The 27,527-nt window shown below is 43.6% G+C and overlaps 1 protein-coding gene across 5 annotated transcripts in view; it reads left to right on the top strand.

Annotated features, from left to right (window-relative positions):
* The window catches only part of Pwwp2a (PWWP domain containing 2A), a 43,336-nt gene that overhangs the window by 12,364 nt on the left and 3,445 nt on the right, over positions 1-27,527 (top strand). For 2 of the 5 annotated variants that reach the window (XM_045152868.1, XM_045152871.1), the window contains one exon: positions 8,734-11,347. In XM_045152868.1, the coding sequence (XP_045008803.1) occupies positions 8,734-10,420 (1,687 nt within the window). In that variant the 3' untranslated portion in view covers positions 10,421-11,347. Of the gene's footprint in view, positions 1-8,733; positions 11,348-24,668; positions 24,787-27,527 lie in introns of those variants that run through there. The other 3 variants (XM_045152870.1, XM_045152872.1, XM_045152869.1) reach the window with 3 other exon arrangements.

The following is a 27,527-nucleotide window of genomic DNA, read 5'->3' as shown; positions in this document are numbered from 1 at the left end:
TCTTTTTTTATTTTAACACATTTTATTTATTTATTTGACAGAGGGAGAGGGAGAGAATGGGCATGCCAGGGCTTCTAGCCCACTGCATGTGCCCCCCTGTGCATCTGGCCTATGTCAGTCCTGGGCAGTTAAACGATGGTCCTTTGGTTTTGCAGGCAAATGCCTTAAGCATTACTCCATCCAGGAATGCCTTCTTTTATTTTTTGAGACAGTTATGCAGTCCAGGCTGGCCTTGGAACTTGAATGCTGGAATTACACGTATCTGCCACCATGTCCCAGTGCCTATTTATTTATTTATTTGAAAAAGAGAAAGAGGCAGATAGAGAGAGTAGGTGTGCCAGGGCCTTTAGCCACTGTAAATGAACTCCAGACACATGTGCCACCTTGTGCATCTGGCTTACATGGGTTCTGGGCAATCGAATCTGGGTCCTTTGGCTTCAAAGGCAAATGCCTTAACTGCTAAGCCATCTCTCCAGCCCTCCTTTTTTCCTTTATTTTCTTTTTTCTTATTCTTGTAACTCAGGCTAACTTTGAACTCAGTAGTTAAGCCAAAGCTTGCCTTAAACTCTGATCTTCCTGCCTCTACTCCCTAGTGCAGGGATGACAGGCTTGCTAATTTACCAACCCTATTCTAATACCCTGTAGTATTTGTCCAAGCCCCAAGTTTCTGTGTTTTTATTTATTTATTTGAGAGGGAGAGAGAGTGTATAGGTGTGTCAGGGCCTCTTGCTGCTGAAGACAAACTAACTCCAGACTCATGTCATTTTGTGCATCTGACTTTATTTAACATGGGTACTGGAAATTGAACCTAGGGCAGCAAGTTTTGCAAGCAAGTCCTTTTAATTGCTGAGCCATCTCCCCTTCCCTCATGTACTATTTTTTTTTTTTTTCCCTGAGGTAGGATCTCACTCTAGCCCAGACTAACATGGAGTTCACTATGTAGTTTCAGGCTGGCCTCAAACTCATAGCAATCTTCCTACTTGTGCATCCCAAATGCTGGAATTAAAGGCGTGTGCCACTACATGCCTGGTTCTTTTTTTTTTTTTTTTCTCTCTCTCTAGGGTTTCACTCTCATCCAGGCTGACCTGGAATTCACTGTGTAGTTTCAGGGTGGACTCGAACTCAGGGCAGTCCTCCTACCTCTGCCTCCTGAGTGCTGAGATTAAGGCGTGCACCACCACACCCAGTTTTTTTTTTTTTTTTAAGGGTCTTATGTAGCCAAGTCTAGCCTTCAACTTGCCATATAGCCAAGGATGACTTCTGACTTCTGATTCTCCTGCAGCCTCCACTGTTTGGGTTCTAGGTAGGTTTTATGTATTGCCAGAGTTTGCATTGCTAGACAAGCATTCACCAACTCAGCTACATCCCTGTTCTCTTGAATTAGTGATTCTCCCCAGCAGTCAGCATCATGCCCTCTTCTATTTCATTTTATTAAATATATATATATGTTTATCCCCCCCCCCCTCGGTAGGGTCTCACTCCAGCTCAGGCTGATCTGGCATTCACTATGTCATCTCAGGATGGTCGCAAACTCATGGCCATTTTCTTAACTCTGCCTCCCAAGTGCTGGGATTAAAGGCATGCACCACCATGCCTGGCTTAAAAATATTTTTATTTTATTTATTTTGGAGAAAGGGACATAGAATGGGTTCACAAGGCCTCTAGCCACTGCAAATGAACTCCAGACACATGCGCCACCATGTGCATTTGGATTACATGGGTTCTGGAGACTCAAACCTAGGTTCTTAGGCTTCATAGGCAAGTGCCTTAACCACTAAGCCATCTCTACAATCCAATTTTTACTTATTAGAGACAGAGAGAGGGGGAGAGAGAAAATGGGTGCACCAGGGCCTCTAGCCACTGCAGATGAATTCTGGACACATGTGCCACCTTGTGCATCTGGCTTTATGTGGATACTAGGGAATCGAACCTGGGTCCTTTGGCTTTGCAGGCAAGTGCCTTAACTGCTGAGTCATCGTCCCAGGGCTTATTTATCTATCTCATTGCTTTTTTTAAAGGTAGGGTCTCATTCTAGCCCAGGCTGACTTAGAATTCACTATGTTATCTCAGGGTGGTCTTGAACTCATGGTGATCCTCCTACGTTCGCCTCTGGATTGAGTGCTGGGATTAAAGGTGTGCACCTCCACCCAGGTCTTTTTTTTTTTTTTTTTTTTTGAGAGAGAAAAAGAGGCAGAATGGGTGTGGCAGGGCCTCTAGCCATTGCAAACTCCAGACCCATGCACCACCTTGTGCATCTGGGTTATGTGGGTCCTTTGGTTTCACAGGCAAATGCCTTAACGGCTAAACCATCTCCCCTCCCCCAAAATACTGTTCTTTTTTCCATGACAATGTAGTGTTACCCTTTGTTGAAACAAGTATATGTGACTCTTTATCATTTAACTTATTTTACAATAATTTCAAACATAGCAGAGACCTCTTGAAAATGGACTTTTTATTTATTATTGTTATTGGAAGCAGAGTCTCATTGTAGTCGAGGCTGACCTGGAACTCAGCTAGTAGCCCAGCCCAGGCTGGCATCAAATTCAGGGTAATCCTACTTCAGCCTTTTCATTGTGGGGGAGAAAAAGGCATCACCGTGCCAGGTTTGAGGTTAACTGTTGACCAGACCAGTCTCACAGAGATGGACTGTGAACCAAAGTTAGCCTCACTCTTCCCCTCTTCTAGACAGGTTCTGACTGTCAGGAGAGGTTGTTTCTGAAGGCATTTGCCTGAAATACAGTAAATCTGAGGATTATTATTATTACTTTTTTTTTTTTTTTTTTTGGTTTTTCAGAGTAGGGTTTCACTCTAGGCCAGACTGATCTGGAATTGACTATATAGTCCCAGAGTGGCTTTGAACTCACAGTGGTTCTCCTATCTCTGCCTCCCTAGTTCTGCCACCACACCCGGCTCTGAGGATTGTTTTTCAGGTCATTAGTTGCATGTAGTTTTTCTTTTCTTTGTTTCAGATATTTTATTTATGAGGTAGGGGTCAGAGGCAGATAGAGATAATGTCTCCCTGAGACTACATAGTGAATTCCAGGTCAGCCTGGACTAAAATGAGACTCTACCTCGAAAAACAAAAACAAAAAGAGAGAGACAGAGGAGAGAGGGAGGGAGGGAGGAAGGAAGGGAGCGCGCGCGTGCGTGTGCCAGGGCCTCTAGATACTGCAAATGAACTCCAGACACATCCAACACCTTGTGCATCTGGCTTTATGTGGGTCCTGGGGAATTAAACTTGGGTCCTTTGGCTTTGCAGGCAAGTGTGTTAACCACTAAACCATCTCTCCAGTCCAACATATGGTTTTTCTTGCTGTAGGAGAGTTCATCTTCTTTGGCCTGATGGCTGAGAGAGAAGTTTGGTCCAGAAAAGGCACTCAGTCGTATTTCAGCTAATTGCTATTTTTTTTCTTCCCCAGAGCATTTAATATTGATAGCTAACAAATTGCAATGTGTCTGGGTTTGTGTGTGATAGGGCTTCGGGCCCCTTGCAAAAAAATTGAGCAACAGATGCTGCATCATTTTTGTCTTGGGTTTTAACCCTTCCTCTAGCCCAGGCTGGCCTTGAATCCATGGCCATCCTGCTAACTCAGCCTCCCTGTGCAGGGATTAAAGGCATGTGCCATCATGCTTGGCAGCAGCTTCACTCTGTGTGCAGCTTATGCCAATTGCTTTACAAAGATCCCCTGCCTGCATTTACAGCTTGGCAAAAAGAATTAGAGGGAAGAAAATGAAAATTAGTTATGCACTGCAAGACTTTTGTAAACAAGAAGGAAAACATAACTGCAGGTCAGAGATGAGTTCATTGAGGTTGCTGTGAAGTTAATGCTCATGAGCACTGCCAGCATTAAAATATTCTAATTTATTTATTTGAGAGAGAGAGTGAGCAAGAATGGGTGCTCCAGGGCCTCCAGCTGCTGCAAATGAACCCCAGATACATGTGCTGCCTTGTGCATCTGGCTTATGTGGGTCCTGGAGAATCAAGCCTGTGTCCTGTATCTTTGCAAGCAAGCACATTAATCACTAAGCCACCACTCTAGCCCTTTAAAAATATTTTATTTTGGGAACATGTCTGTAATACACTTAAGAGGCAGAGGCAAGTAGATCCAGAGTTCAGTGTTAGCCTTGGCTACATGACAAGTTTAAGGCCAGCCTGGGCTATATGTGACCATATCTCAAACAACAAAATATTTATATAATCCATAAATATGTGTGCCTCAGGGCTTGAGAGATGGCTTACCATTAAGGTGCTTGCCTGCAAAGCCAGATGCACAAGGTGGTACATGCATCTCGAGTTCATTTGCAGTGGCTGGATCCCTAGCATGCTCATTCTCTTTCTCTCCCCACTCCCACACCTCTTTTTCTCTCAAATAAAAATTATTTTAAAGAATTGCCTGAAAGTAGTTAGTTATTGGTAAACATTTTGGTTATTTGAAGTCTTCCTTGGGAAAGGAATGTAGATAATGGTTCTGAGATTCACACAAAGCATCACAAATGCAGGTATAGGATCTCTTGGTGATAGGAGAGATCATGAGTAGACAGAACTATAAAGCTTGTCAGGACTTACTCTTTATTAAAAAAAAAAATCTATTATTTTTTTACTAACAACTTCCATGATTGTAAACAATATCCCATAGTAATGCCCTCTCTCTCCCTTTTTTTTTTTAAATTTTTATTTATTTATTTATTTGAGAGGGACAGACACAGAGAGAAAGACAGATAGAGGGAGAGAGAGAATGGGCGCGCCAGGGCTTCCAGCCTCTGCAAACGAACTCCAGACGCCTGCGCCCCCTTGTGCATCTGGCTAACGTGAGACCTGGGGAACCGAGCCTCGAACCGGGGTCCTTAGGCTCCACAGGCAAGCGCTTAACCGCTAAGCCATCTCTCCAGCCCTCCCTTCTTTTTTGAAACTCCACTCTTCATCATATCCCCTCCTCCTCTCAATCAGTCTCTCTCTTTTTTTAAATTTTGATGTCATGATCTTTTCCTGCTATTGTGATGGCCTTGTGTGGGTAGTATCAGGCACTGTGAGGTCATGAATATCCAGGCTATTTTGTGTCTTGAGCACGTTGTAAGGTGTTGTTTTTTTTTTATTTTTATTAACATTTTCCATGATTACAAAATATATCCCATGGTAATTCCCTCCCTCCCCACCCAGGAATTTTGCCCTTCCTTTGGCTCTTAAATTCTTTCTGCCACCTCTTGTGCAATGGACCCTGAGCCTTGGAAGGTGTGATAGAGGTATTTCAGTGCTGAGCACTCCTCTGTCACTTCTCAGCACCATGGTGCCTTCTGAAGGACTTACTCATTTGGTCAAGCCTAGATGTGCCAGTAGAACTCAAATACCTTAAATGAACCCTGAAATTTAGAAAATGCTTGGCTTTTATTCTTTTTCCTGTGGCTTAGTTCCTACCTCCTGAGTGCTGAGATCACCCCACCATGCCCATCTTAGAAAATCACTTTCATACTTGTTACAATAGTCTGTCTTGGATATTGACTTGAGTAGTCACATATTATGTTGGTTTCACTGTGCAATAGACTGAGGGTTCATTTTCAGTGCTATTTCTTGTCGTGACACAAAGTAACGATAAGATGCCAGTATTCTCTCCCATTCAGATTTTTGGCACTTGTTGCCTAATCAAAAGATAACTTTTAAAAAAATAGTTTTATTTATTCATTTATTTGAGTGAAAGAGAGCATGAGAACGGGCGTGCCAGGGGCTCCACCACTGCATGCGAACTCCAGATACACGCACCACCTGTGCGTCTGCTTATGTGGATATTGGGGAATTGAACCAAGGTCCTTTGGCTTTGCAGGCAAGTGCTGTAACTTTTAAGCCATCTCTCCAACCCCAAATGACAGGTTTTTGTTTGTTTATTTTTTATCTTTTTGTTCATTTTTATTTATTTATTTGAGAGTGACAGAGAGAGAAAAAGAGGCAGACAGAATGAGAGAGAGAGAGAGAATGGGCACGCTGGGTCTTCCAGCCACTGTAAATGCACTCCAGAAGTGTGCGCCCCCAGTGCATCTGGCTAATGTGGGTCCTGGGAAATCGAGCCTCACACCGGGGTCCTTAGGCTTCACAGGCAAGCGCTTAACTGGTAAGCCATCTCTCCAACCTGAGATAGCTATTTTTGAAAACAATTTTGGTTTTGTTTTTTCAGGGTAGGATCTCACTCTGGCCCAGGCTGACCTGGAATTCACTATGTGGTCTCAGGATGTCCTCGAACTCATGATGATCCTCCTACCTCTGCCTCCCTGGTGTTGGCATTAAAGGCGTGCACCACCATGTCCGGCTCCGAGTCTTTCATTATTTTTCTCTGCTGCCTTCACAGCCAGCCTCTGAGTTTGGGGAAATTGCGCCCTTGCCTCTTTCTCACTGTAGGGTACTGGGATTACAGATGCCTGCCATAGCAGCTGGCTTTTATGTGCATCTGGTGATGTGAACTCAGTTACTCATGCTTGCAAGGCAAGTGTTTTGTCTCCAGGAAGTACAAAGACAGTGCAGGGGTCTCTTACATCTTTACTCCCCCTAAGTTATTTTTGTTTTTTTTGTGTGTGTGTGTGAGGCTGAAGATTGCACAAAAAAACAAAAGAATACACCAAGAGCATGCTAGTTAAGCAGTGAGCTATATTCTCAAGCCCCCTTTTAGGGTATTGTCATATAGCCTAGGCTCTCATTGAACTGCTTCCTCCTGCCTCAGCCTCCGAGCGTTGGGGCTCCAACTGTACCTCCACACCTCACCCCTGGGCCTTGCACATGCTCTGCCTTCAAGCTGTAGTAGCCAGAGTTCGCTGTAATGGTTCAAAAGAAGACTAAGGGTTGCAATGGATCACAATATGTTAGTGTCATGCTGCAACAAAAGGAGGTACTTAGCATGTTACTTAGATGAAAGACAAACAAGGGATGCCATTCAGATTTTCACCTCATCATGTGCTCATTAAGATGTTCCCCTGCCAAATGTACTCTTGGGAGCACTGATGTGGAGCAGACCTGGCCTTACCTCAGGAGAAGCTAAAGTAAAGTCGCTTCATGGGAAATTCAGGTCATGGTTCACTGTAGAAGAAAGTCTGAGCATTCAGTACTGGGCAGAAGCAGAAATATCAGCATTCAAGCATTCCAGGGGATCACAGTAAAGTTAGGGTTTAAATGATTACAGTCATGGTGCTATTTTTTTTATTTTTTTATTTTTGCAGGGGACAGTGCTGGGTCTCAAGTACAGGGCAAGGTCTCTATATCCCTAGCTTGGTTTCTTTTTTTCGATTTTCCAAAGTAGGGTATCACTCTAGCTCAGGCTGATGTGGAACTCACTCTAGTCCCAAACTGTCCTCAAGCTCACAGTGATCCTCCTACCTCTGTCTCCCAAGTGCTGGGGCTAAAGACATGTGCTACCACATCTGGCTGCTTTCTAACTTTTGAGCATAATTTAAAATACATACGTTTATATTGCATAATTTGAATGTTTTCAGTTTTTAATTTTTTTTAATTTATTTATTATTGGAGAGGGACAGACAGAGAAAGAAGCAGATAGAGAGAGAGAGAATGGGTGTGCCAGGGCCTCCAGCCACTGCAGACAAACTCCAGACATGTGTGCCCCCTTGTGCATCTGGGTAATGTAGGTCCTGGGGAATCGAGCCTCAAACCGGGTTCCTTAGGCTTCACAGGCAAGCGTGTACCTGCTAAGCCATCTCTTCAGCCGTTTTCAGTTTTTGAGAGGGTTTTGCTCTATAGCCCAGGATCATCTCCTCTCAGCCTTCTTAGTGCTAGGATTACAAGTGCATACTACCTTGCTTAGTTGAAAGTAATTCTTTTTAAAAAATATTTATAGAGCTGCTTGTGGTGGTACATATCTTTAATCCCAGCACTTAGGAGGCAGAGGTAGGAGGATCATGATGAGTTCAAGGCCAGCCTGAGATTACATAGTGAATTCCAGGTCAGCATGGGCTAGAGTAAAACCCTACCTTGAAACACCAGACATAAAGAAATAAAGGTTTATTTATTTATTTGAGAGAGAAAAACACATAGCAGATAGGGAATGGGTGCCCTAGGGTCTCCTGTAACTGCAAAGAAACTCCAGATGCAGGTGCATGCGCCATCTTATGCATCTGGCTTACATGGGTTTACTGGGGAATTGAACCTGGATCCTTAGTCTTCACAGGCAAGTGACTTAACTGCAATGCTATCTCCCAGCCCTGAAAATGCCCCCCCCCCCCCCAGGAAGGGTTTCACTCTAGTCCAGGCTGACCTAGGATTCACTATGTAGCCTTCAGGTAGCCTTGAACTCACAGCAGTCCTCCTATCCCTGCCTCCTAAGTGCTGGGACTAAAGGTGTGTGCCACCTTGCCTGCCCTATTATTTATTTTAAATTTATTTATTTGAGAGAGAGAGAGAATGGGCCCACTAGGGCCTCCAGCTGCTGCAAACAAACAACAGATGCATGTGCCACCTTGTGCATCTGGCTTACATGGGTATTGGGGAATCGAACCTGGGTCCTTTGGCTTTGTAGGCAAGTTGCCTTAGCCACTAAGCCATCTCTCCAGCCCAGTAATGGAGATTTTGATACTTGGAGAAGTAGTAGGTTCTGTTTCTGTTTTGCTTGCATTTGAGCATGAACTGGTTTCAGGAAAGGTCGATGAAGTTAACATGACACATTGCTTGCATTTAAGACACTGAATTACAGATGGCAACTTACCGGCTTCCTTTTTTCTTCCGTTTTTTCCCCCTCCCCAAAGGTTTGGGCCCCATGGGATCCCTGTGACAGTATTTCCTAAAAGGGAATATAAGGATAAACCGGAAGCCATGCCACTCCAAAGTAATGCATTCCAAGAAGGGAGAGAAATCAAGCGTGAGGTGAATGGTGCTGCTCCTGACAACCCTTCTCCAGTCCCGCGTCCAGAGCTGAGCCTGGCCGAAAGCCGGTGGACTTGCAAGCCACCTCCTCTCTTCCATGAAGGGGCTCCTTACCCTCCCCCCTTGTTTATCAGGGACACATACAACCAGTCAATACCTCAGCCGCCGCCTCGCAGAATTAAGCGACCCAAGCGCAAGATGTACAGGGAAGAGCCCACTTCAATAATGAATGCTATCAAACTAAGACCCAGGCAAGTCCTGTGTGACAAGTGTAAGAACAGTGTTGTTGCTGAAAAAAAGGAAATAAGGAAAGGTAGTGGTGCGACTGACTCTTCTAAATATGAAGATAAAAAGCGGAGAAATGAAAGCGTAGCTACTGTGAACAAAAAACAGAAAACTGACCATAAGGTGGACGGGAGAAGCCAAAGCGAGAGCCAGAGAAGAAGCGCCGTGGTTCGGGTGTCCAGCATAGGGCACGGCCGAGGCCGGGTGGTGCGCGTGCCCGCTCAGGCCAGCTCGGGGAAGGCTCCGCTGGGTACCAAGAAAGTCCTCCAGAGTAAGAACATGGATCACGCGAAAGCTAGAGAAGTACTGAAAATTGCCAGAGAAAAGGCACAAAAGAAACAGAGCGACACCTCCACCTCCAAGAGCGCCCACTCAAAAGTCCACTTCACACGCCGCTATCAGAATCCTAGCTCAGGGTCCCTTCCTCCCCGGGTCCGCTTAAAACCGCAGCGGTACAGGAACGAGGAGAATGACTCTTCTCTGAAGACGGGGCTGGAGAAAGTGCGGAGCGGCAAGCTGGCGTCCAAGCCGCAGTCCCGCTGCAGCTCCACCCGCTCAGCAGGTGAGACCCCTTCAGGAACCCCGAGTCCCTCCGCAGCGGGCCCCGACGAGGCCGGCAGCGGCCGCGGCAGTGAGGGGCAGGCTGCCCGCGGAGTGCAGGTGCCTGGTGAGCAGGAGGAACCGCAGACGTTGGGCAGAAGGGGCGGCAGAAGCAACCTCTCTGTTTACCTGGCCCTCAATCAGAAGCAAGCTGACTCTTCGGGGGCTTCAGTGTGCAGCGCTGATAGCGCGGATGACCTGAAGTCCTCCAACTCCGAGTGTAGCTCCTCGGAAAGCTTTGCCTTTCCTCCAGGCAGGATGCACGTACCTGCCGCCACCTCCTCCAAGGAAGAGAAAAGGCGCAGTAGTTCCTTGAAAATGAAAATCTTTTCCAAAAACGTCTCTAAGTGTATCACACCAGATGGCAGGACCATATGTGTAGGGGACATTGTTTGGGCCAAGATATATGGCTTCCCTTGGTGGCCAGCCCGCATTCTTACCATAACTGTGAGTCGGAAAGATAATGGCCTTTTAGCCCGACAGGAGGCTCGTATTTCATGGTTCGGGTCTCCAACAACATCTTTCCTCGCCCTTTCACAACTCGCCCCTTTTTTAGAAAACTTCCAGTCCCGCTTTAATAAGAGGAGAAAGGGCCTGTACCGCAAGGCCATCACAGAGGCCGCTAGGGCTGCCAAGCAGCTGACCCCTGAGGTGCGCGCCCTGCTGACCCAGTTTGAAACGTGAGCATGGACAGTAAGGTAGGCGAGAGCATTGGAAGGCGCCATTTCCACTCTAGTTAGGAGTAATTTCTACGAAAGATCTGGCCAAGCCGGAGAGGTCTCCGTTGGCTTTTTATACTTAACTATGTAGCCATTTTTTTAGACTAAAACTGAACATTCACTCTGATCAAATTTTGTCTTAAGGAAGTGTAATTTTAGCAGTATTTTCCACTTTTGAAATCTCAAACCATCCTAAGGCATAGAAGCCATAGCCTCAAATGAAACTGAATCTTTACAGGGACTGTTAATCACCATTTGTACCTATTACTATACACACACACACACACACACACACACACAAATTATTGCCTGTCACCATGTGACACAGGGTGCATATTGGATTTAGGAAAGGTTGGTGGGCTTGGGGAACAGTGGATATTTAATGACTACTTGTTTTTATAGTTAGTGAACATTAGACTTTCTATGCACATAATAGTATACAAGTCTGGTAACTGGGTGTTTACTCTGAACTGAGATGCTTGCTATTTGGTTCTAGGTTGGGGCAGTAGTGGGAATTAAAACTGTCAAGACCAGGCAGGTTTGAGTCATCACTTGTCTGATCTGATGGGGCTATAACAAACTTTCAAACTTTTGGTTTGGGAGTTTAGATAGGTTTTATTTTGGGCAACAGTTGACTGCTAAATTTGGTCAGATTTCTCCTGACTGGTTAGCCCTAAATTCTTAGGATACGTCCTCGTAAATTACACTTTGTAAATGATGTGTCATGTGTAATTGTTGCATTTTGGATGTACCTAATTTGATAATTTAAAAGATTTCCATTTAAGGTATCTGTTTGCAGGTCAGAAAATGAGAAATGTAATTGTGTAATGCTTTGAAATGTAAAACAAAAACAAAAAACAAAAAGCTGTAAATAAAATCAACTAAATCCAAATTATTTGTGTGTGTTTCTCAAAAAGCTTTGAAAAATTTCAAGATGGTAGAAAACTATTTTTGTAGTAGTGATTAGAAAAGGTTAAACGATAAGCTTTGTTTTCTATTTACCCTATATCAGAGAGTATTTTATCTGAGAATAGGTAAAATTGAAAATTAAAAGGTGAATCAGATACTCATGAAGTGAGGTTTGTAGTTATAAAATCTGGTAATTTCTGGCTTTGCTAACTCCTCTCCACCAATTTCTCATAAACATGTAGGCTTTAATTTTTTCATTTTTAGCTTTAGTAATTTGTCATAATTTTTAAACATCTAAGCAGTTACAGTTGGTTTTCCTCTCTGGTTTTCTGCCTCAGGTATTACTACTGCTTTTGGGGCTAGTAACTTTGCTTTTGTACCTGTCCCTAAGATTTGATTTCCTACTTTCTAGTTTTAGCTTTGTACTGTTAGTGACAAATCTGATTGCCTGTGGAGGCAAGCTTATCAAAACTGAGTTGCTTTCATACTTTTTGTGTCTTAAATTTAATTTAGTTTGTGGATTTCTAAATAATCCAATTGAAATACATTAATTTCTTACTATGGAGTTAATAAAGATTAATGAAAATTAGAAATCAGTCTGTCAGCTTCCTTAAGCTAGACATTTCCAATTTCTGCAAAAGCAAGCAGAATTTCTTCTGGGAACTTGGTCAATGCTTTTTGATTTTAATAAACACACAATTTAAAAAGTTGTTTCATTGCATAGCGCATATTCTTTCCTGCAAACAGAAACTCCTTTGAAGTTATTTGATGACAGGTTCAGAGAAGTTCACAGTGTGATGGAGAGGTGAGAAGGGGAGTATATACAAAGTTTTCTGAGTGTTTTCAATGAATGAGCTTTTCCATTGAGGTGTTTTTGAAAGTTTGAAATCGAAGTTCAGAAAGATTTAAAACTGAAACTGGGTGAACTGAATTTCAGTAGTAATTTTGACAGCTCTTGCTAGTCAAATGCTTTGGCAAATATGCTTTTATGGCATAAACCACATTTGGGCTATTTCAGAAGCCATTATGCCCACATTTTGGAGGTGGAGGCAGGAGGATTGTACATATGAGGTCAGCCCTAGTTACGTAGCAAATCCTTTTCTGAGAAAGGAAGTGCTATATTCAAATAAAAATTTCTCAGGTAGATCCACTGTCTAGTAACTGCTGTAGGTGGATATAGAGATAAGTTGGGTAACTGGCTGCCTATTTTCTTTGAGCTACTAAAAAAGTACTTTTTGTAGGGAGATAGCCCTAGCAAAAGAAAAGGCTCAGAGAAAAATGGCTTGAGAAAGGCTGAGGAATAGCACAAACCAGTTGAAGAGCTGTGAGAACTAAGAATTGCTTTAGAAGTGTAAACATCTGTCTGCTCATTTGTTACAACTACAGACCAGGAAGCTGACTGCTCACTTCTCATTTACAAATGTGCAACCAGAGACCTAAATGATTCTTGTGAGGTAGTGGGGAAGTTATGATTTACTAGTCTGAGGTCTATTTCTGTGACCTGATGGTTTTTCCCCTAATACTTTAAAATTAAGATGAAAAGAATTTTAATCTTTAAAATTCGTAGTTGGGCATGGTGCATGCCTTTACTCCCAGAACTTGGGAGGCAGAGGTAGGATTGTCATGAGTTCAAGGCCACCCTCAGACTACATAATGAATTCAGGTCAGCCTGAGCTTAGAGACCCTATCTCAAAAAACAAAACATATATATGTATAGACAGGGAATGGGCTCACCAGGGCCTCCTGACATTGCAAACAGAATCCAGATGCATGTACTACTTTGCATATGGGTACTGGGGAATCAAAAAAAAAAAAACACAGGTCCTTAGGTGTTGCAGGCAAGTCATTGAGCCATCTCTCCAGCCCATTTAAAAATTTAATTTAAAAAAGTTTAAAAATTTTTAAAATAATCTTGATATGTAGCCCAGGCTGGCCCCAAACTCAGCAGTCCTCAGGACTAATCTCATGAGTACTGAAGTCACAGGCATGTGCCACCACATCCAGCCAGCCAAGAAGCTATCTTAGAGACAGGATTTGTAGATTAGTACTATGTAAACAGGAATTCAGCTGTGAATACTGCCAGCAGAGAACTTGGAATTGATAAAAATCAGCTTAGAAACCTATCTTAGTGGATCTGATTTTCGTAATTATGAAGTACTGAGTTTTAGCTTTATTTAAAGAGATAGTGTCCTACAACTGGTTATGTTGAAGGAAATGTGCTCATTTAAACATTGTAAGGTGGCCAGTTTTCCTTTTACGGAATAACAGTTAGGAATTGGAAATCAGAAACTAACAATATGGATTTACAATTAGATTTTCTTGTTTAAATTGTATTCCCTTTGGCCTCCTTTTATGAGAACTCGGAGCATGTTTACAGAAGTCTAGAAAAGTTGGTGATAATTCAAAGATTTGTGTCCAGTGATGGCCTCTAATGGGTTTGCTAGAGCAAGTGGAGACTTTCTCCAGTAGTACAATTTCAGTTTTGCTGTGGGACTCTGCTGTTACAGCTGTTCATCTAATAGAAACATCTGGAGTTTCAACTAAAGGTGTTTCTGCCCTGTCAGTTGTCCTGAGAAAGTGGGGTTACAGTATCCATGCTACTTATGTTCCCTATATCCGACTTAGCGACAGGCTCTTCTGCTTGCTAAACCTGATTGATGTGCACGTACTCTGCGTTCCTTCTTTCAGCTGCGATTGATAGCATTTACATTAGTTCGGCAGGGTATTTTCTTACCTTTTCCCTAGGTCAGAGAAATACTTTATTCTTTTTTTTTAATTATTCATTTATTTGAGAGAGAAAGAGAGAGAGACAGAGAGATGGACACACCAAGGCCTTTAGCCACTGCAAACGAACTCCAGATGCATGTGCCCCTTGGGCACCTGGCTTATGTGGGTCCTGGGGAGTCGAACCTGGGTCCTTCGGCTTTGCAGGCAATTACCTTAACTGCTAAGCCATCTTTCCAGCCCTTTCTTTGCTTTTTTTGAGACAGGGTCATACTATGTAGTCCAGGTTGGCCTTGAATTTATGGCAATCCTTCTCCCTCAGCCTCCTGAGTATTGGGATTACAGTGAACATGTGCCACTATGCCATCTGTTTTTAAAAGAAAAAAAAAATATTAATTATTGGCCTGGAGAAATGGCTTAGTGGGTAAGGCACTTGCTTGCAAAGCCAGAGGACCTACGTTCGATTCCCCAGGACCCATGTCTCTTTCTCTCTGCTTCTTTCTTTCTTTCAAATAAATAAAAATTTTAAAATATTTTATTTATTTGAGAGAAGAGATAGAATGGATGCACCAGGGCCTCTAGCCACTGCAAACAAACTCCAGACACATGTGCCACCTTGTGCATCTGGATTTACATGGGTCCTGGGGAGTTGAACCTGAGTCCTTTGGATTTGCAGGCAAGTGTCTTAACCACTAAACCATCTTTCCAGCCCTTTGCCATCTTTTGCTCATTGATGTGATGGAGTCCTGAACTGATCTTCCTGCCTCCACCTCCCAAGTGCTAGGATTGAAGACCTACATCACCACTCCCAGTTTTAAGCAGTTCTGGGAATTGAACTTGGGTTATGTTAAGCACTCTACCAAGTGAGTTACATCTCCAGCCCCTAAATTTGCCATCTTAAAATGAATTTTAACTTACAGGTTTGGTGATGTTATGTACATTCATAAGTTTAGCCATCACTACCCATCTGTAATTTGGGTTTTAAAAAATACTGTGGTTTTTGATTTTTATTTACTTATTTATTTTGGTTTTTTGAGGTAGGGTCTCACTCTGGTCCAAGCTGGCCTGGAATTAACTGTAGTGTCAGAGTGGCCTCGAACTCAGCGATCCTCCTACCTCTGCCTCTCTATTGCTGGGATTAAAGGTGTGCACCACCAAATATATATATATATATATTCTATTTATTTGAGAGAGAGAAGAAAGAGAGAGAATGAGCATGCCAGGGCCTCCAGCCACTGCAAACGAGCTCCAGATGCATGAGCTCCCTTGTGCATCTGGCTTATGTAGGTTCTGGGGAGTTGAACCCGGATCCTTTGGCTTTGCAGGCAAATGCCTTAAACTCTAGGCCATCTCTCCAGCCTCCCTCCCCCTCCTTTTTTAAACAAGGTCTCATCTGGTAGCCCAGTTTTTGGCCTGGAACTTTTACTGTGTAGCCCAGGCTGGTTTTACATATAAACAATCCTACCTCAGCTTCCCAAGTGCTGGGAGTACAGGCATGAGCTACCATGCCCGGCTTGGCTTCTCCCCCGCCCCCCAACCTTTTGTTTTTGTTTTTTCCAGGTAGGGTCTCACTCTAGCCCAGGCTGACCTGGAATTCACTATGTAGTCCCAGGCTGGCTCAAACTCAGTGATTCTGCTACCGCTGCCTCCCGAGTGCTGGGATTAAAGGCGTGTGCCACCAAGCCTAACTTCACCTGCTTTTGATAGAATCTTAAATTTGCTGGAATTTTTCTAGATAGTATATGCGTGTAAAGTCCTAGGAATAATTTTCTAAGTGACCATTGATTGAACTAAGGGGTCAGCAGTGTGTACCTTGCAGGATTCCTTGGTAGTCTTGTACAAGAGATAATACTTGGGCTAGAGAGATGGCTTAGTGGTTAAGGCACTTCCCTGTGGAGCCTAAGGAGCAAGGTTTGATTCCCTAGCACCTATGTAGGCCAGATGCACAAGGTGGCCCATGCATCTGAGGTGTTTGCAGTGGCTTGAGGCCCTGGTGTGTCCATTCTCTCTCTGCTTCTGTCTTGAGAGAGAGAGAGAGAGAGAGAGAGAGAGAGAAGAAGAAGAAGAAACAATACTTGCTAACAATTCTAATGATGCCTTCATACTTAATTGGAACTGCCCCTCGGTAAAATTCTTAGGTGAATTAATGTGGCTGCATTTACCTGTAAGAGTAGGTTTGGGGCTGGAGAATGACTCAGTGGGTAAGAGTGCTTGCTGAGGGCTTTCTTCTCCCTGAGGTTGATTTACCCACATAAGCAGATGACCATGCATGCGTGCAAGCCCAGGCCGGTGGGGACAGGAGACTGCAGAATCACTGGGGCAGTGAGAGACTTCTCTGGCCTCCACACGGGCAAGCGTAAGGCAGGTGCACCTGCATACTCAAGTGCAGCGAGCACACACCGCAGACCACACAGGTGAAAGAAGTAGGTTTTAGTTAAAAGTGTCCCTTTGAGTAATTTATTAGATAAAACCTTTTTTGGGGGGAGTTTTCAAGTTAGGGTCTCACTCTGGCCCATGCTGACCTGGAATTCACTATGTAGTCTCAGGGTGGCCTAGAACTCAGGAAAATCCTCCTACTTCTGCCTTCGAGGGAGGTGTGCTGGGATTTAAGGTGAGTGCCAGGCACCTGCCCGGCTCTAGATAAAACCATTTAAGTTGAGTAAGGAAATTTATTTGTCATAACTCATTATTTACATGTCATAATACTTATTGTCATATTTATTTGAGAGCGACAGAGAGAAAGAGGCAGATAGAGAGACAGAGCCACTGCAGACGAACTCCAGATGCCTGTGCCCCCTTGTGCATCTGGCTAATGTGGGTCCTGGGGAATTGAGGCTCGAACTGGGGTCCTTAGGCTTCATAGGCAAGTGCTTAACTGCTAAGCCATCTCTCCAGCCCTACTATTTCTTTTGAATCCTCTCCCCAATGCCAATATCAGTACAGTTAATGGTGAACAAATATGCCTTAATATAACATGGATAACTAATGTTTTGTTTTTGTTTTTGTTTTTGTTTTTGTTTTTGTTTGGTGTGTGTGTGATTTTTTGAGCTAGAGTCTTGCTCTAGCCCAGGCTGACCTAAAACGCATGGATTCTCCTACCTCTGCCTTCGGAGTGCTGGGATCAAAGGCATGTGCCCCCACACCCGGATTTTTATCTAGTTAGTTAGTTTTGGAAGTAGGGTCTTGCTCTAGCCCAGCCTGACCTGGAATTTGTCTCAGGCTGGCCTTAAACTCACAGCAGTCCTACCTCAGCCTCCCAAGTGCTAGGATTATAGTGCTCACCACTATACCTGGCCAGCTGACTCTTTCTCAAAAATTTATTTTATTGGGCTGGAGCGATGGCTTAGCAGTTAAGCGCTTGCCTGTGAAGCCTAAGGACCCCGGTTCGAGGCTCGATTCTCCAGGACCCACGTTAGCCAGATGCACAAGGGGGCACACGCGTCTGGAGTTCGTTTGCAGTGGCTGGAGGCCCTGATGCGCCCATTCTCTCTCTCTGCCTCTTTCTGTCTGTCACTTTCAAATAAATAATTTTTAAAAATTTATTTTATTTATTAGATTTATTATTTTAAAGATATTTATTTATTTATTTGAGAAAGAGAGTGGGTGTGCCAGGGCCTCTAGCCAGTGCAGAAGAACTTCAGATGCATGTGCTACCTTGTACATCTGGCTTTATATGGGTTTGGGGAATTGAACCTGGGTCCTTTGTCTTTACCAGTAAATGTCTTACCCAGTAAGCTATCTCTCTAACCCTTTTAGGAATTTCTTTTTAAATTTTTTCTTGGAGAGAGTGGGGAGAGGGTTTTGATGTAGGGTTTAACTTTAGTTCAGGCTGACCTGGAACTCTAGCCCCAAACTGTCTTCAAACTCACAGCAGTATTCCCACCTCTGCCTCCCGAGTGCTGAGATTAAAGGTGTGCGCCACGTAGCCCTGCAGGGCCTGCAGTGGTCCTTCCTGCTTCCAGAAAGCAAGACATAGATAGGCACATAGTACTGTGAATGACTCCAGACCAGTCTTCAAACTTGGTTTAAATATAAATTAAGTTTTTTTTTTTCAATTTCCTGGTTGTCTTGAAAAGTTTTCCTAAAAAAAAAAAAAGTTGAGGGCTGGAGAGATGGCTTAGCGGTTAAGGCACTTGTTGACAAAGCCAAAGGACCCAGGTTCAATTCCCCAGGACCCATGTAAGCCAGATGCACAAGGTGGTGCATGCATCTGGAGTTTGTTTGTAGTGGTTGGAGGCCCTGGCGCACCCATTCTGTCTCTCTCTCTCTGTCTGCCTCTCTTTATCTCTCTCATTAAATAAATATTAAAAAAAAAAGTTAAGTTGAGTCGGGCATGGTGGTGCATTGCCTTAATTCCAGCCCTCTGGAGGCAGAGGTAGGAGGATTGCCATGAGTTCGAGGCCACCCTGAGACTACATAGTGAATTCCAGGTCACCTAAGCTAGAGTGAGACCCTACCTCAAAAACCCACAGGAGAAAAAAAAATAAAAAGTTGAGGTCTGGAGAGATGTCTGAGCAATTAAGGCTTTTGCCTGCAGAGTCAAAGGACCTCAGTTCAATTCCCAGGACCCACGTAAGCCAGATGTGCAAGGTGGTGCATGCATCTGGAATTTGCAGTGGCTGGAGGCCCTGGTGTGCCCATGCTTTCTCTCTCAAATAAATAAGATTTCTTTAAAAAATATTTTTAAAAAGTTGATGGGCTGGAGAGACTGCTCAGTGGTTGCCTGCATAGACTAATGATGTGAGTTTGATTACCCAAGACCCACATAAAGGCAAATGCTCAAAGTGGACTCTGTCTGAAGTCCATTTGCAGAGACTGGAGGCCCTGGCCTGCCCATTCGCTTCTCTTTCTGCTTTCAAATAAATAAAATTTTTTTTAAAAGTTGAATGATGGGCATGGTGGTGTACACCTTTAATCTCAGCACTAGGGAGACAGGTGGGAGGATTGCCATGAGTTTGAGGCCCTGAGACTGTGTACTGAATTCCAGGTCAGCCTGGGCTAGAGCAAGACACCACCTTAAAAAAAAAAAAAAAAAGAAAAAAAGAAAAAGAAAAAAGAAAAGCTGAAGCCGGCCTAGGGAGATGGCTCAGTTGTTAAAAGACACTTGCTTGCAAAGTCTGTCTGCCTACGTTTGATTCCCCAGCACTACATAAAGCCAGACATAATAATAGTGGCAAGAAACCCTGGTGTTCCAGCCATGCTGATAAATAAAGTTAAAAATTTAATTTAAGCATGGTGCCACACTCCTATCATCCCAGTGTCGTGAAAGGTGGAAGCAGGATAACCTGGAGTTAAGGCTGGCTTCAGCTGCGTAGAGCCTGGATTACGTGAGACCCTGTCTCAAAAGAAAGGAAAAAGCAAACAGAATAAAGTTGAAAGCAGTTATTTGAACATGAAGTTTTCTTTTACCATGAGACAGTGATAATTATCTCTTCATATTGCCTTAAAAGGGTGAGTCTTCACCAGAAATGTGACTAGAGTTCATAGCTTCTGTCATAAGCTAGATGACTTGGTGTACACTTGTCATCTCCGTACTCAGGGTACTGAGGCAGAAGGATCACAAACTGTAGGTCAGCCTAGGCTACCTTAGTAAAAAACTTAAAAAGAAATAAATACCCTCTCACCCCCCAAAACCATTAATTCTATACCAGTAATAGAATCTATAAGGAAAGCCAAATTCTTCAGAGTTGAAGTGTTAAGGCTACTGTTTTTTTTATTTAAAAAGAATTTTTTTTTTGGCTTTTCGAGGTAGAGGCTCAGGTGACCAGGAATTCACTATGAGTCTCATGGTGGCCTGCAACTCACGGCGATCCTCCTACCTCTGCCTCCCGAGTGCTGGGATTAGAGGCGTGTGCCGCTACCCGCCTGTCCTATCTTAAAAAATAATAATAATAAATTGAAATAAAGAGACAGGTCTGGTGGTAGAGTGAGACTACTTCAAAACAAATAAACAAACAAAAACACACACAAAAAGCCCAATACTTATGCGTGAGAAGGAAAATACTTAGTAGCAGAGGCTAATAAGTTAAAAAGATATAAAGGGAAGAGAAAGGAAGGGAGGAGGGTACTTAATAGGTTGATATTGTATATATGTAAGTACAATGATTGAGATGGGGAGGTAATATGATGGAGAATGGAATTTCAAAGGGGAAAGTGTGGGTGGGGGAGGGAGGGAATTACCATGGGATTTTTTTTATAATCATGGAAAATGTTAATAAAAATTTAAAAAATAAATAAAGATAAAAATAAAAAAAATTAAACTTGAAAAAAAAGCCCAATAAATAAATAAATTATAATTTTTGCCGGGCATGGTGGCACACACCTTTAATCCCAGCACTCGGGAGACAGAGGTAGGAGGATCGCCATGAGTTCAAGGCCACCCTGAGACTCCATAGTGAATTCCTGGTCAACTGAGCCTCTACCTTGAAAAACCAAAAATAAATAAATAAATAAAATAAAATAAATAAATTATAGTTTCAGTACACGGCCTAGACTTACCTCAAATTTCCTGTCTTGCCTCTGCTTCCCATGGGCTGTCATGGGCAGGGGCAGACCTGCTGGGCCTGAAGTAGAGTTGTTTTGTTTTGTTTTACAAGGTAGGGTCTCACTTTAGCCCAGGCTGACCTGGAATTCACTATCTAGTCTCAGGATGGCTTTGAACTCATGGCAATCCTCCTACCTCTGCCTCCCAAGTGCTGGGATTAAAGGTATGTGCCACCATGCCCGGCTCTGAAGTATAGTTTTTTTTGAAGTGTAGTTTTTTGATCAGGTGTCTTTTTGTTGTTGAGAATCTGTCATGATGCATAGCAAGTAAGTTCCTTTGTCCTTTCTAATACTTCTTTAAGGTAACTTGGTTCTGTCCTGTACAGATAATGATTTGATATCAAGTAAAAAGCCAGACGGGGTGGTGCTGTGCTGTAACCCTAGCGCTTTGGGGGTGGAGGCCTGGCATGAGATGGGGGGACCCGATCTCAGAAGTAGAGCAGGGACACTCCAGACAACTGTGAGCATACCTTGGCCAGGCCAGCAGAGGAGTTGAAGCGCTGACATTTTCATAGTAGGGTTTGACCACAGGGTTTTCATTTTTTGTTGTTGTTGTGTTTGTGAAGTAGGGTCTTATGTAGCCCAGGCTGACCTGGATTTAGTCTCAGGCTGGCCTCGAACTCAGTGAGCCTCCCGACTGCTGGGATTAAGGGCGTGTACGACCCTGCCAGCGACAACAGGCTTTTATTGAACAGGCAATATTCTCTCTCACTTTTTACGCGCATGCTTGAAAGCAGAAGCTTTGAGCCCGATGCACGAGCCTGACTTGGTCTGCAGCTTCCAGGCTGTGTGATCCTAGGCAGGTCACCTCAGTGCCACCATCTGTGAAACGGGGAGAATGATAGGATCACCTAAAGGTGATTGTGAGAAGTGAAGTATTAAGACAGTAGGAAAGAGCCTGGCACAGACTAAGATAAAAACTTGCTGCAGTCACCAACCACAGAGAAATCTCATCTGGTAGTTGTTAATATCTTTCAAAGTACGGTCCTCAGCATAAATGAAAAGTGTTACTTAGGCCTTTAGTAGTAGTGCTGTTATCCACAAGTATCTTGAAGGAACATGAGCTCCATCTTTTATTTTTATTTACTTATTTATTGTTACAGCCTAGCTTGAACTCTTAATTCTCCCCTACCTCTTAACCGCTAAGCCATCTCTCCAGCCCTCCCCTACCTCTTGAATGCTAGCATGACTCACTGGTTTTAACTGACATTTATGGAAGGTGACTGTGTTGATGGTCATGGGGATTGTGTATGGTAGAAGGAAACCATGATTACCATTCACTGCAGAATCAGGCTTACGGTGCTATCTTGTGCTCTCCCATGGCTTCTCAAGGCCAGCACAGAGCAAGAGTAGAATGATCATCTACCGTGGCTCCTCATCTCGTCTGGTCTTGGGAGCTAAGCAGGGCCAGGCCTGGTTAGTACATGGATGGGAGACATGGTCATCTAGCCAGCCACCACCAAGGAAGCCCTGCATGGCCCACACCCTTCTCAGCATTCACAGTCAGCAGAGTCCTACTAGATCTTTACCCTTGTCACCTTCCAGTACATTGGCTGACTGGCACAGATTCTCTATTCCCTTGGGGCCTTGTTGCTTGGCAAATGGCAAAAAGTAGACATTCATTTGAATGCTTAAAAAAATTTTTTTTTGCTTTCATTTATTTTATTTATTTGCAAGGAGAGAGAGAGAGACAAAAGAGAGACCAAGAGAATGGGTGTGCCAGGGCTTGTAGCCACTGAAATTGAATTCCAGATGCATGCACTACTTTGTGCATCTGGCTTTATATGGATCCTGGGAAATCAAACCTGGGTCGTTAGGCTTTGCAGGCAAGCATGTGAACCTCTTAGCCATCTTTCTAGCCCACGAATATTTGTTCTTCGTTGGTGTTTCAAAGTAGGGTTTGCTCTAGCCCAGGCTGACCTGGAATTCACTAAGGAGTCTCAGGATGGCCTCCAACTCACGGCGATCCTCCTACCTCTGCCTCCCGAGTGCTGGGATTAGAGGCGTGTGCCACCATGCCCGGCTGGTAATACTCGTTTTAAAATTTGCTACTGGCATGATTATTTCTGGTGTCTGGATGGAGGGAAATAGGTGACAGACATGTGAGCCATACTTCCTGAAGGGTAGTCACTCTTAGCCATAATTTATGTTTTGAAATGCTGTTGATTACAAACTTGTGACGGCTCTCCCTGCCTTCAGTGTACATTTCAGCACAGGGAGCAGGATAGCTTATTGAGGGTCCTGGTATATTGGGAAGAACTGTGTGTAATTTGTCTAAAACTTGGAAAACAACTGGTTAGAAAAGTGGCACTAAGGCTAGGAAGCCAGGTCTGCCATAAATGAGGTCCCATTTGCGTTTCCTGTGTTTCATGTTGCTTCACACTGTATGACCATTTACATTGTTCACTGGGAAATAGGCACATGTGTATAATGTGAGCTTTTAACTTTTTATTTAATTTTTTTTAATTTTACTTTTATTTATTTGATAGAAGGAGAGAGGGAGAGAGAATGGGCACACTAGGGCCTCCAACCACTGCAAAATGCATGTGCCACCTTGTGTATCAGGCTTACATGGTATTGCAGTCAGGTTCGCATTGTTGGTAGAAATCACCCAACTAAGAGCAGCTTCTGAGAAAAAGAGGTTTATTTTGGCTTACAGGCTCGAGGGGAAGCTCCATGATGGCAGGGGGAAACGATGGCATGAGCAGAGGTTGGATATCACCCCCTGGCCAACATAAGGTGGAGCATAGCAACAGGAGAGTGTGCCAAATACTGGCATGGGGAAACTGGCTATAACATCCATAAGCCCGCCCCCAACAATACACTTCCTCCAGGAGGCTTTAATTTCCAATTGCCATCAGCTGGGGAGCCTAGCATTCAGAACACCTAAGTTTATGGGGGCACACCTGAATCAAACCACCACACATGGGTACTGGGGAATGGAGCCTTGAACCTGGATCCTTAGGTTTCACAGGCAAGCACTTAACCGCAAAGCCATTTCTCCAAAGCCTGTCCTGGAATTTACTATGTAGTCTCCAGCTGGCCTTGAACTCAGAGCCATCTTCCTACCTTTGCCTCCTGAGTGTTGGGATTAAAGGCATGTGCCACCACACCTGGCTTATGCACCCTCTTGACTCTCCTAGCTTACATTCCAAAGGTCAGTTTTTATTATATGCTATGGCTTCTGATTTAGAATTTTAAGAAACAGTTATTTTAAGTGCTGAATATTATATAAGTCAGTGATCTCAGTGTTGACTGTTGTTGTGATAGGTGAATTGTTGCTTATTTATATATTAAAACCAGGGAAGCATGAAAGCAAATGTCATTAAAAGTAAGACCTGGAACCGAGTGTAGTGGTTCACACCTATAGTTCCAGCATTCAGGAGGCTGAGGCAGGAGGATTGCTTTGAATTTGAGGTTATCCTATCCTGCAGAATGATTTCCAAGCCAGGCTGGGCTACAGTGAGAAGACCTAATCTCAAATACAACAGAAAACATTTAGAATAGTATCCCATTTTAATGGTGCCTACTGGTGTTTTAGAGCTCTGTTCTACTGCCTGAGTGAGAAAGCCTGTGAAAACTGATGTCCTAAAGGCGGTGCATGGTGGTCGTGGATTGTGGTAGAAGGGGCTTCTGTCAGTTTTGGTCACTGGTCAGGAATGAGGTAATGTGGGTAGGGATGAGGACTTCAGCCCTGTGGATTTTCAAGATGAAGTGGGTGTTAATGGTAAAGTTGCTTCTTGTCAAGGACATGAAATGTACGTTAGCCCTTCCCCCCTGGTATGTTTGTGGCAGGTCTGTGGCTGAGGGGACTTGGCCCACGAGTGCCCTTTTCTGGCTGCAGCTGGCCTGTCCATGTGGCTCCTGAGGCTCTTGGTCAACACCAGGGTTTGTGGTCTGAAGCTGACAGGTTATCTAGAATAAATTCATGAGGAAAATTCAACTGAATTTTGGTCTTCTTATTTTTTTTTTTTTTTGTAAAATAGATTAAAAAGAACTCAACTGCTCTATTTTTAACTCGGTTTTTTCTACCATAGGTCTCAACCAATGGCAGCTATCACACCAGACAGTGGCGAGTCCTGCTGCTCCCTTACAGTGTCTGACAGCACTGTGGATTCAGACCGGGAGGGTTGAAGTTAACAGTGATGCGGGCAGGTCTGTCTGTGTTGAGCCTTGCCACGAAGTGAAGAAGGCACCACGTCACCCCGTAGTCACCCCACAGTAGCTTAGGATAGACTCAGAGAACGCCTTCCCTCTTTTTCTTTAGTTGGTAGCTGGGGGTTTTTCACATAGGTGGTAAATTTTAATGAGTGAAAATAACTTTCGATTGATAGCATTAAGTGTGCTGACGTGTTTCCATGGACTGAGGGCAGTCTTGTGATTGTTGGATGTCACATTGCTGAATCATGTTAGATATCAACTGTTTTTTTTTTGTTTGTTTGTTTTTGTTTTTGTTTTTCAAGGTAGGGCCCCATTCTAGCCCAGGCTGACCTGGAATTCACTAAGTAGTCTCAGGGTGGCCTTGAACTCACAGTGATCCTACTACCTCTGCCTCCCTAGTGCTGGGATTAAAGGTGTGCGCACCACGCCTGGCAGCAACTGATTTTCCTTGAATGTCAGATACTGGGTTTCTCTTTTTCAGTCTGTCATGGTACTGTTCATCACGCTGACTTTTTAGATAGTCAGTACTTATTACTGTGTATATAATAAGATTCTAGCACTGGTGATGTTGCTCAGTTGGTAGACTGTTTGCCTGGCATTCACGAAGTTCTACCACACATAGCCTTGGCGTGGAGGTATGTGCCTATGATCCCAACACAGGAGAGCTGGGCTGACAGAAATGTTCAGAAATCCAAAGTCAGCTGGGTGTAGTGCACATGCCTTTAATCCCAGCATTTGAGAGGCAAAGGTAGGAGGATTCAATGTTCAGTGCCACCCTGACTGAGGCTACATAGTGAATTCCAGGTCAGCCTGGGCTAGAGTGAGACCCTACCTCAAAAAAACAAACAAGAAATCCAAAGTCATTGGCTACATAGGGACCTCAGGGCAGCCTGACCTACTTGAGACCCTGCCTCAAAAACAGAGAGAGGAAAAAAAGGCGACTATTAAATCTATAAGAATGTGCATGTGTAAGAATATCTACATATCTTCTCAGTTAATCTCAAAGTTATATCTACATAAAATGAGTCAAAATTAGAGGGAGAGCCAGGTGTGGTGGTGCCCACCTTTAATTCCAGTACTCAGGAGGCAGAGGCAGGAGGATTGCTGTGAGTTTGAGGCCAGCCTGCGACTGTGGCTTGAGTTTCAGGTGAGCTAGGGCTAGAATGAGACCCTACCCTTGAAAAAATGAGGGTGCTAGGCATGATGGTGCACGCCCTTTGTCCCAGCACTTGGGAGGCAGAGGTAGGATCACCATGAGTTCGAGGCCACCCTGAGACTACATAGTTAATTCCAGGTCAGCTTGAGCCAGAGTGAGACCCTACCTTGAAAAACAAACAAACAAACAAACCCCAAAAACAAAAACCAAAAAAAAAAAAAATGAAGGTGGTAGCAGTACTAAACTGTGGTTGTGAACTGTTTCTGTAAGTGCATTTTTTCACTGGTTCATTGATAATACTTAAAACAATGTTAGTTTGGACTCTGACATGGTGGGAAAAGTTCAAGGGCTTCATTTGTTGCTGTATTCCTTTTGAACTTAGGGTCTTTTATTACTTCTTTAAAAAATAAATATCTAGTCTTCTGGCATGGGTGGGCCAGGGCATTGGAAAGTTGCTGTGGCACAGGAGCTGTGATTTGAAAGCTGCTTTAGAGAAGCATGCTGTGTCTCCGAGACTGGGTCTGGCTGTGCGCTGTGACCTGTGGTGGAGGGGCAGCCGCTCTCAGGTGATCCTGGGAGGGAATAGTGTTTATAGATTTCCATACCTATCCTCAGAGCCCTGCTTTCCTGCTCTGGTCATCAGTGAACTTGAACAGTCTCATTAAGGTTGAAGCCAGACTTGGGGTCACAGACAAGGTGCTGGCATTTGATTCCAAAGTAGTGTGAGTCTAAATTTATTACTATAACATCCTTAATTGAAAATTTCACTTTCACAAAGTAAAAGTTTCTCAGTGTTGAAAATGAATTTTAGAGCACTGTTATTCCTTCTCTTCAGAAGCAGCAAACACACTGGCTTTTCATCTCCATGTGTACAGTATTTACAGCTAGAATTTCATTTATTTCATTTTTTTTTAAATTTATTTATTTATTTTGGTTTTTCAAGGTAGGGTCTCCCTCTATCTAGCCCAGGCTGACCTGGAATTACTAGGTAGTCTCAGGGTGGCCTTGAACTCACTGTGATCCACCTACCTCAGCCTCCCAAGTGCTGGGATTAAAGGTGTGCACCACCACACCCAGCTTATAACATTTCATTTTTAGAAAGAAATATTGGCTCAGGAGATGGCTCAGTGGTTGGCCTCAGTTCTGCTTCCCAGTACTCACATAAAGCCAGAGGCACAGAGTGGTGCATGCATCTGGAGTTTGTTTGCAGGGTCAGGAGGCTCTGGCATGCCCATTCATTCATAATTCTCTCTCTCTCCTTGCAAATAAATATTTTCCTTTTAAAAAATGAAATGTGATAGAGTGACTCATAACATTTGTTTTATAGGTTCTGACTCAACAAATGAATCCAGGTAATGCTGGGAAGTTAACCAAACCCATAAGTTTGTCTAGTCGTGGGAAAGAAACTTACTTTGAGGTGTTTGGAAATTAGATATTGGAAAGGGTAGGGGGAGGGTTTTTTTTTTTTGCATTTTGTTTATTATCCCTTAGTATTCCACTGTAATATCATTATCTTTCTAAAATTTTTTGTTTATTTATTTATTTATTTGAGAGCAACAGACAGAGGGTGAAAGAGGCA

This window comes from Jaculus jaculus, chromosome 6, assembly GCF_020740685.1.
Source record: "Jaculus jaculus isolate mJacJac1 chromosome 6, mJacJac1.mat.Y.cur, whole genome shotgun sequence".
Classification (NCBI taxonomy): Eukaryota; Metazoa; Chordata; class Mammalia; order Rodentia; family Dipodidae; genus Jaculus; species Jaculus jaculus.
This window is presented reverse-complemented; position numbering and strand designations above follow the sequence as displayed.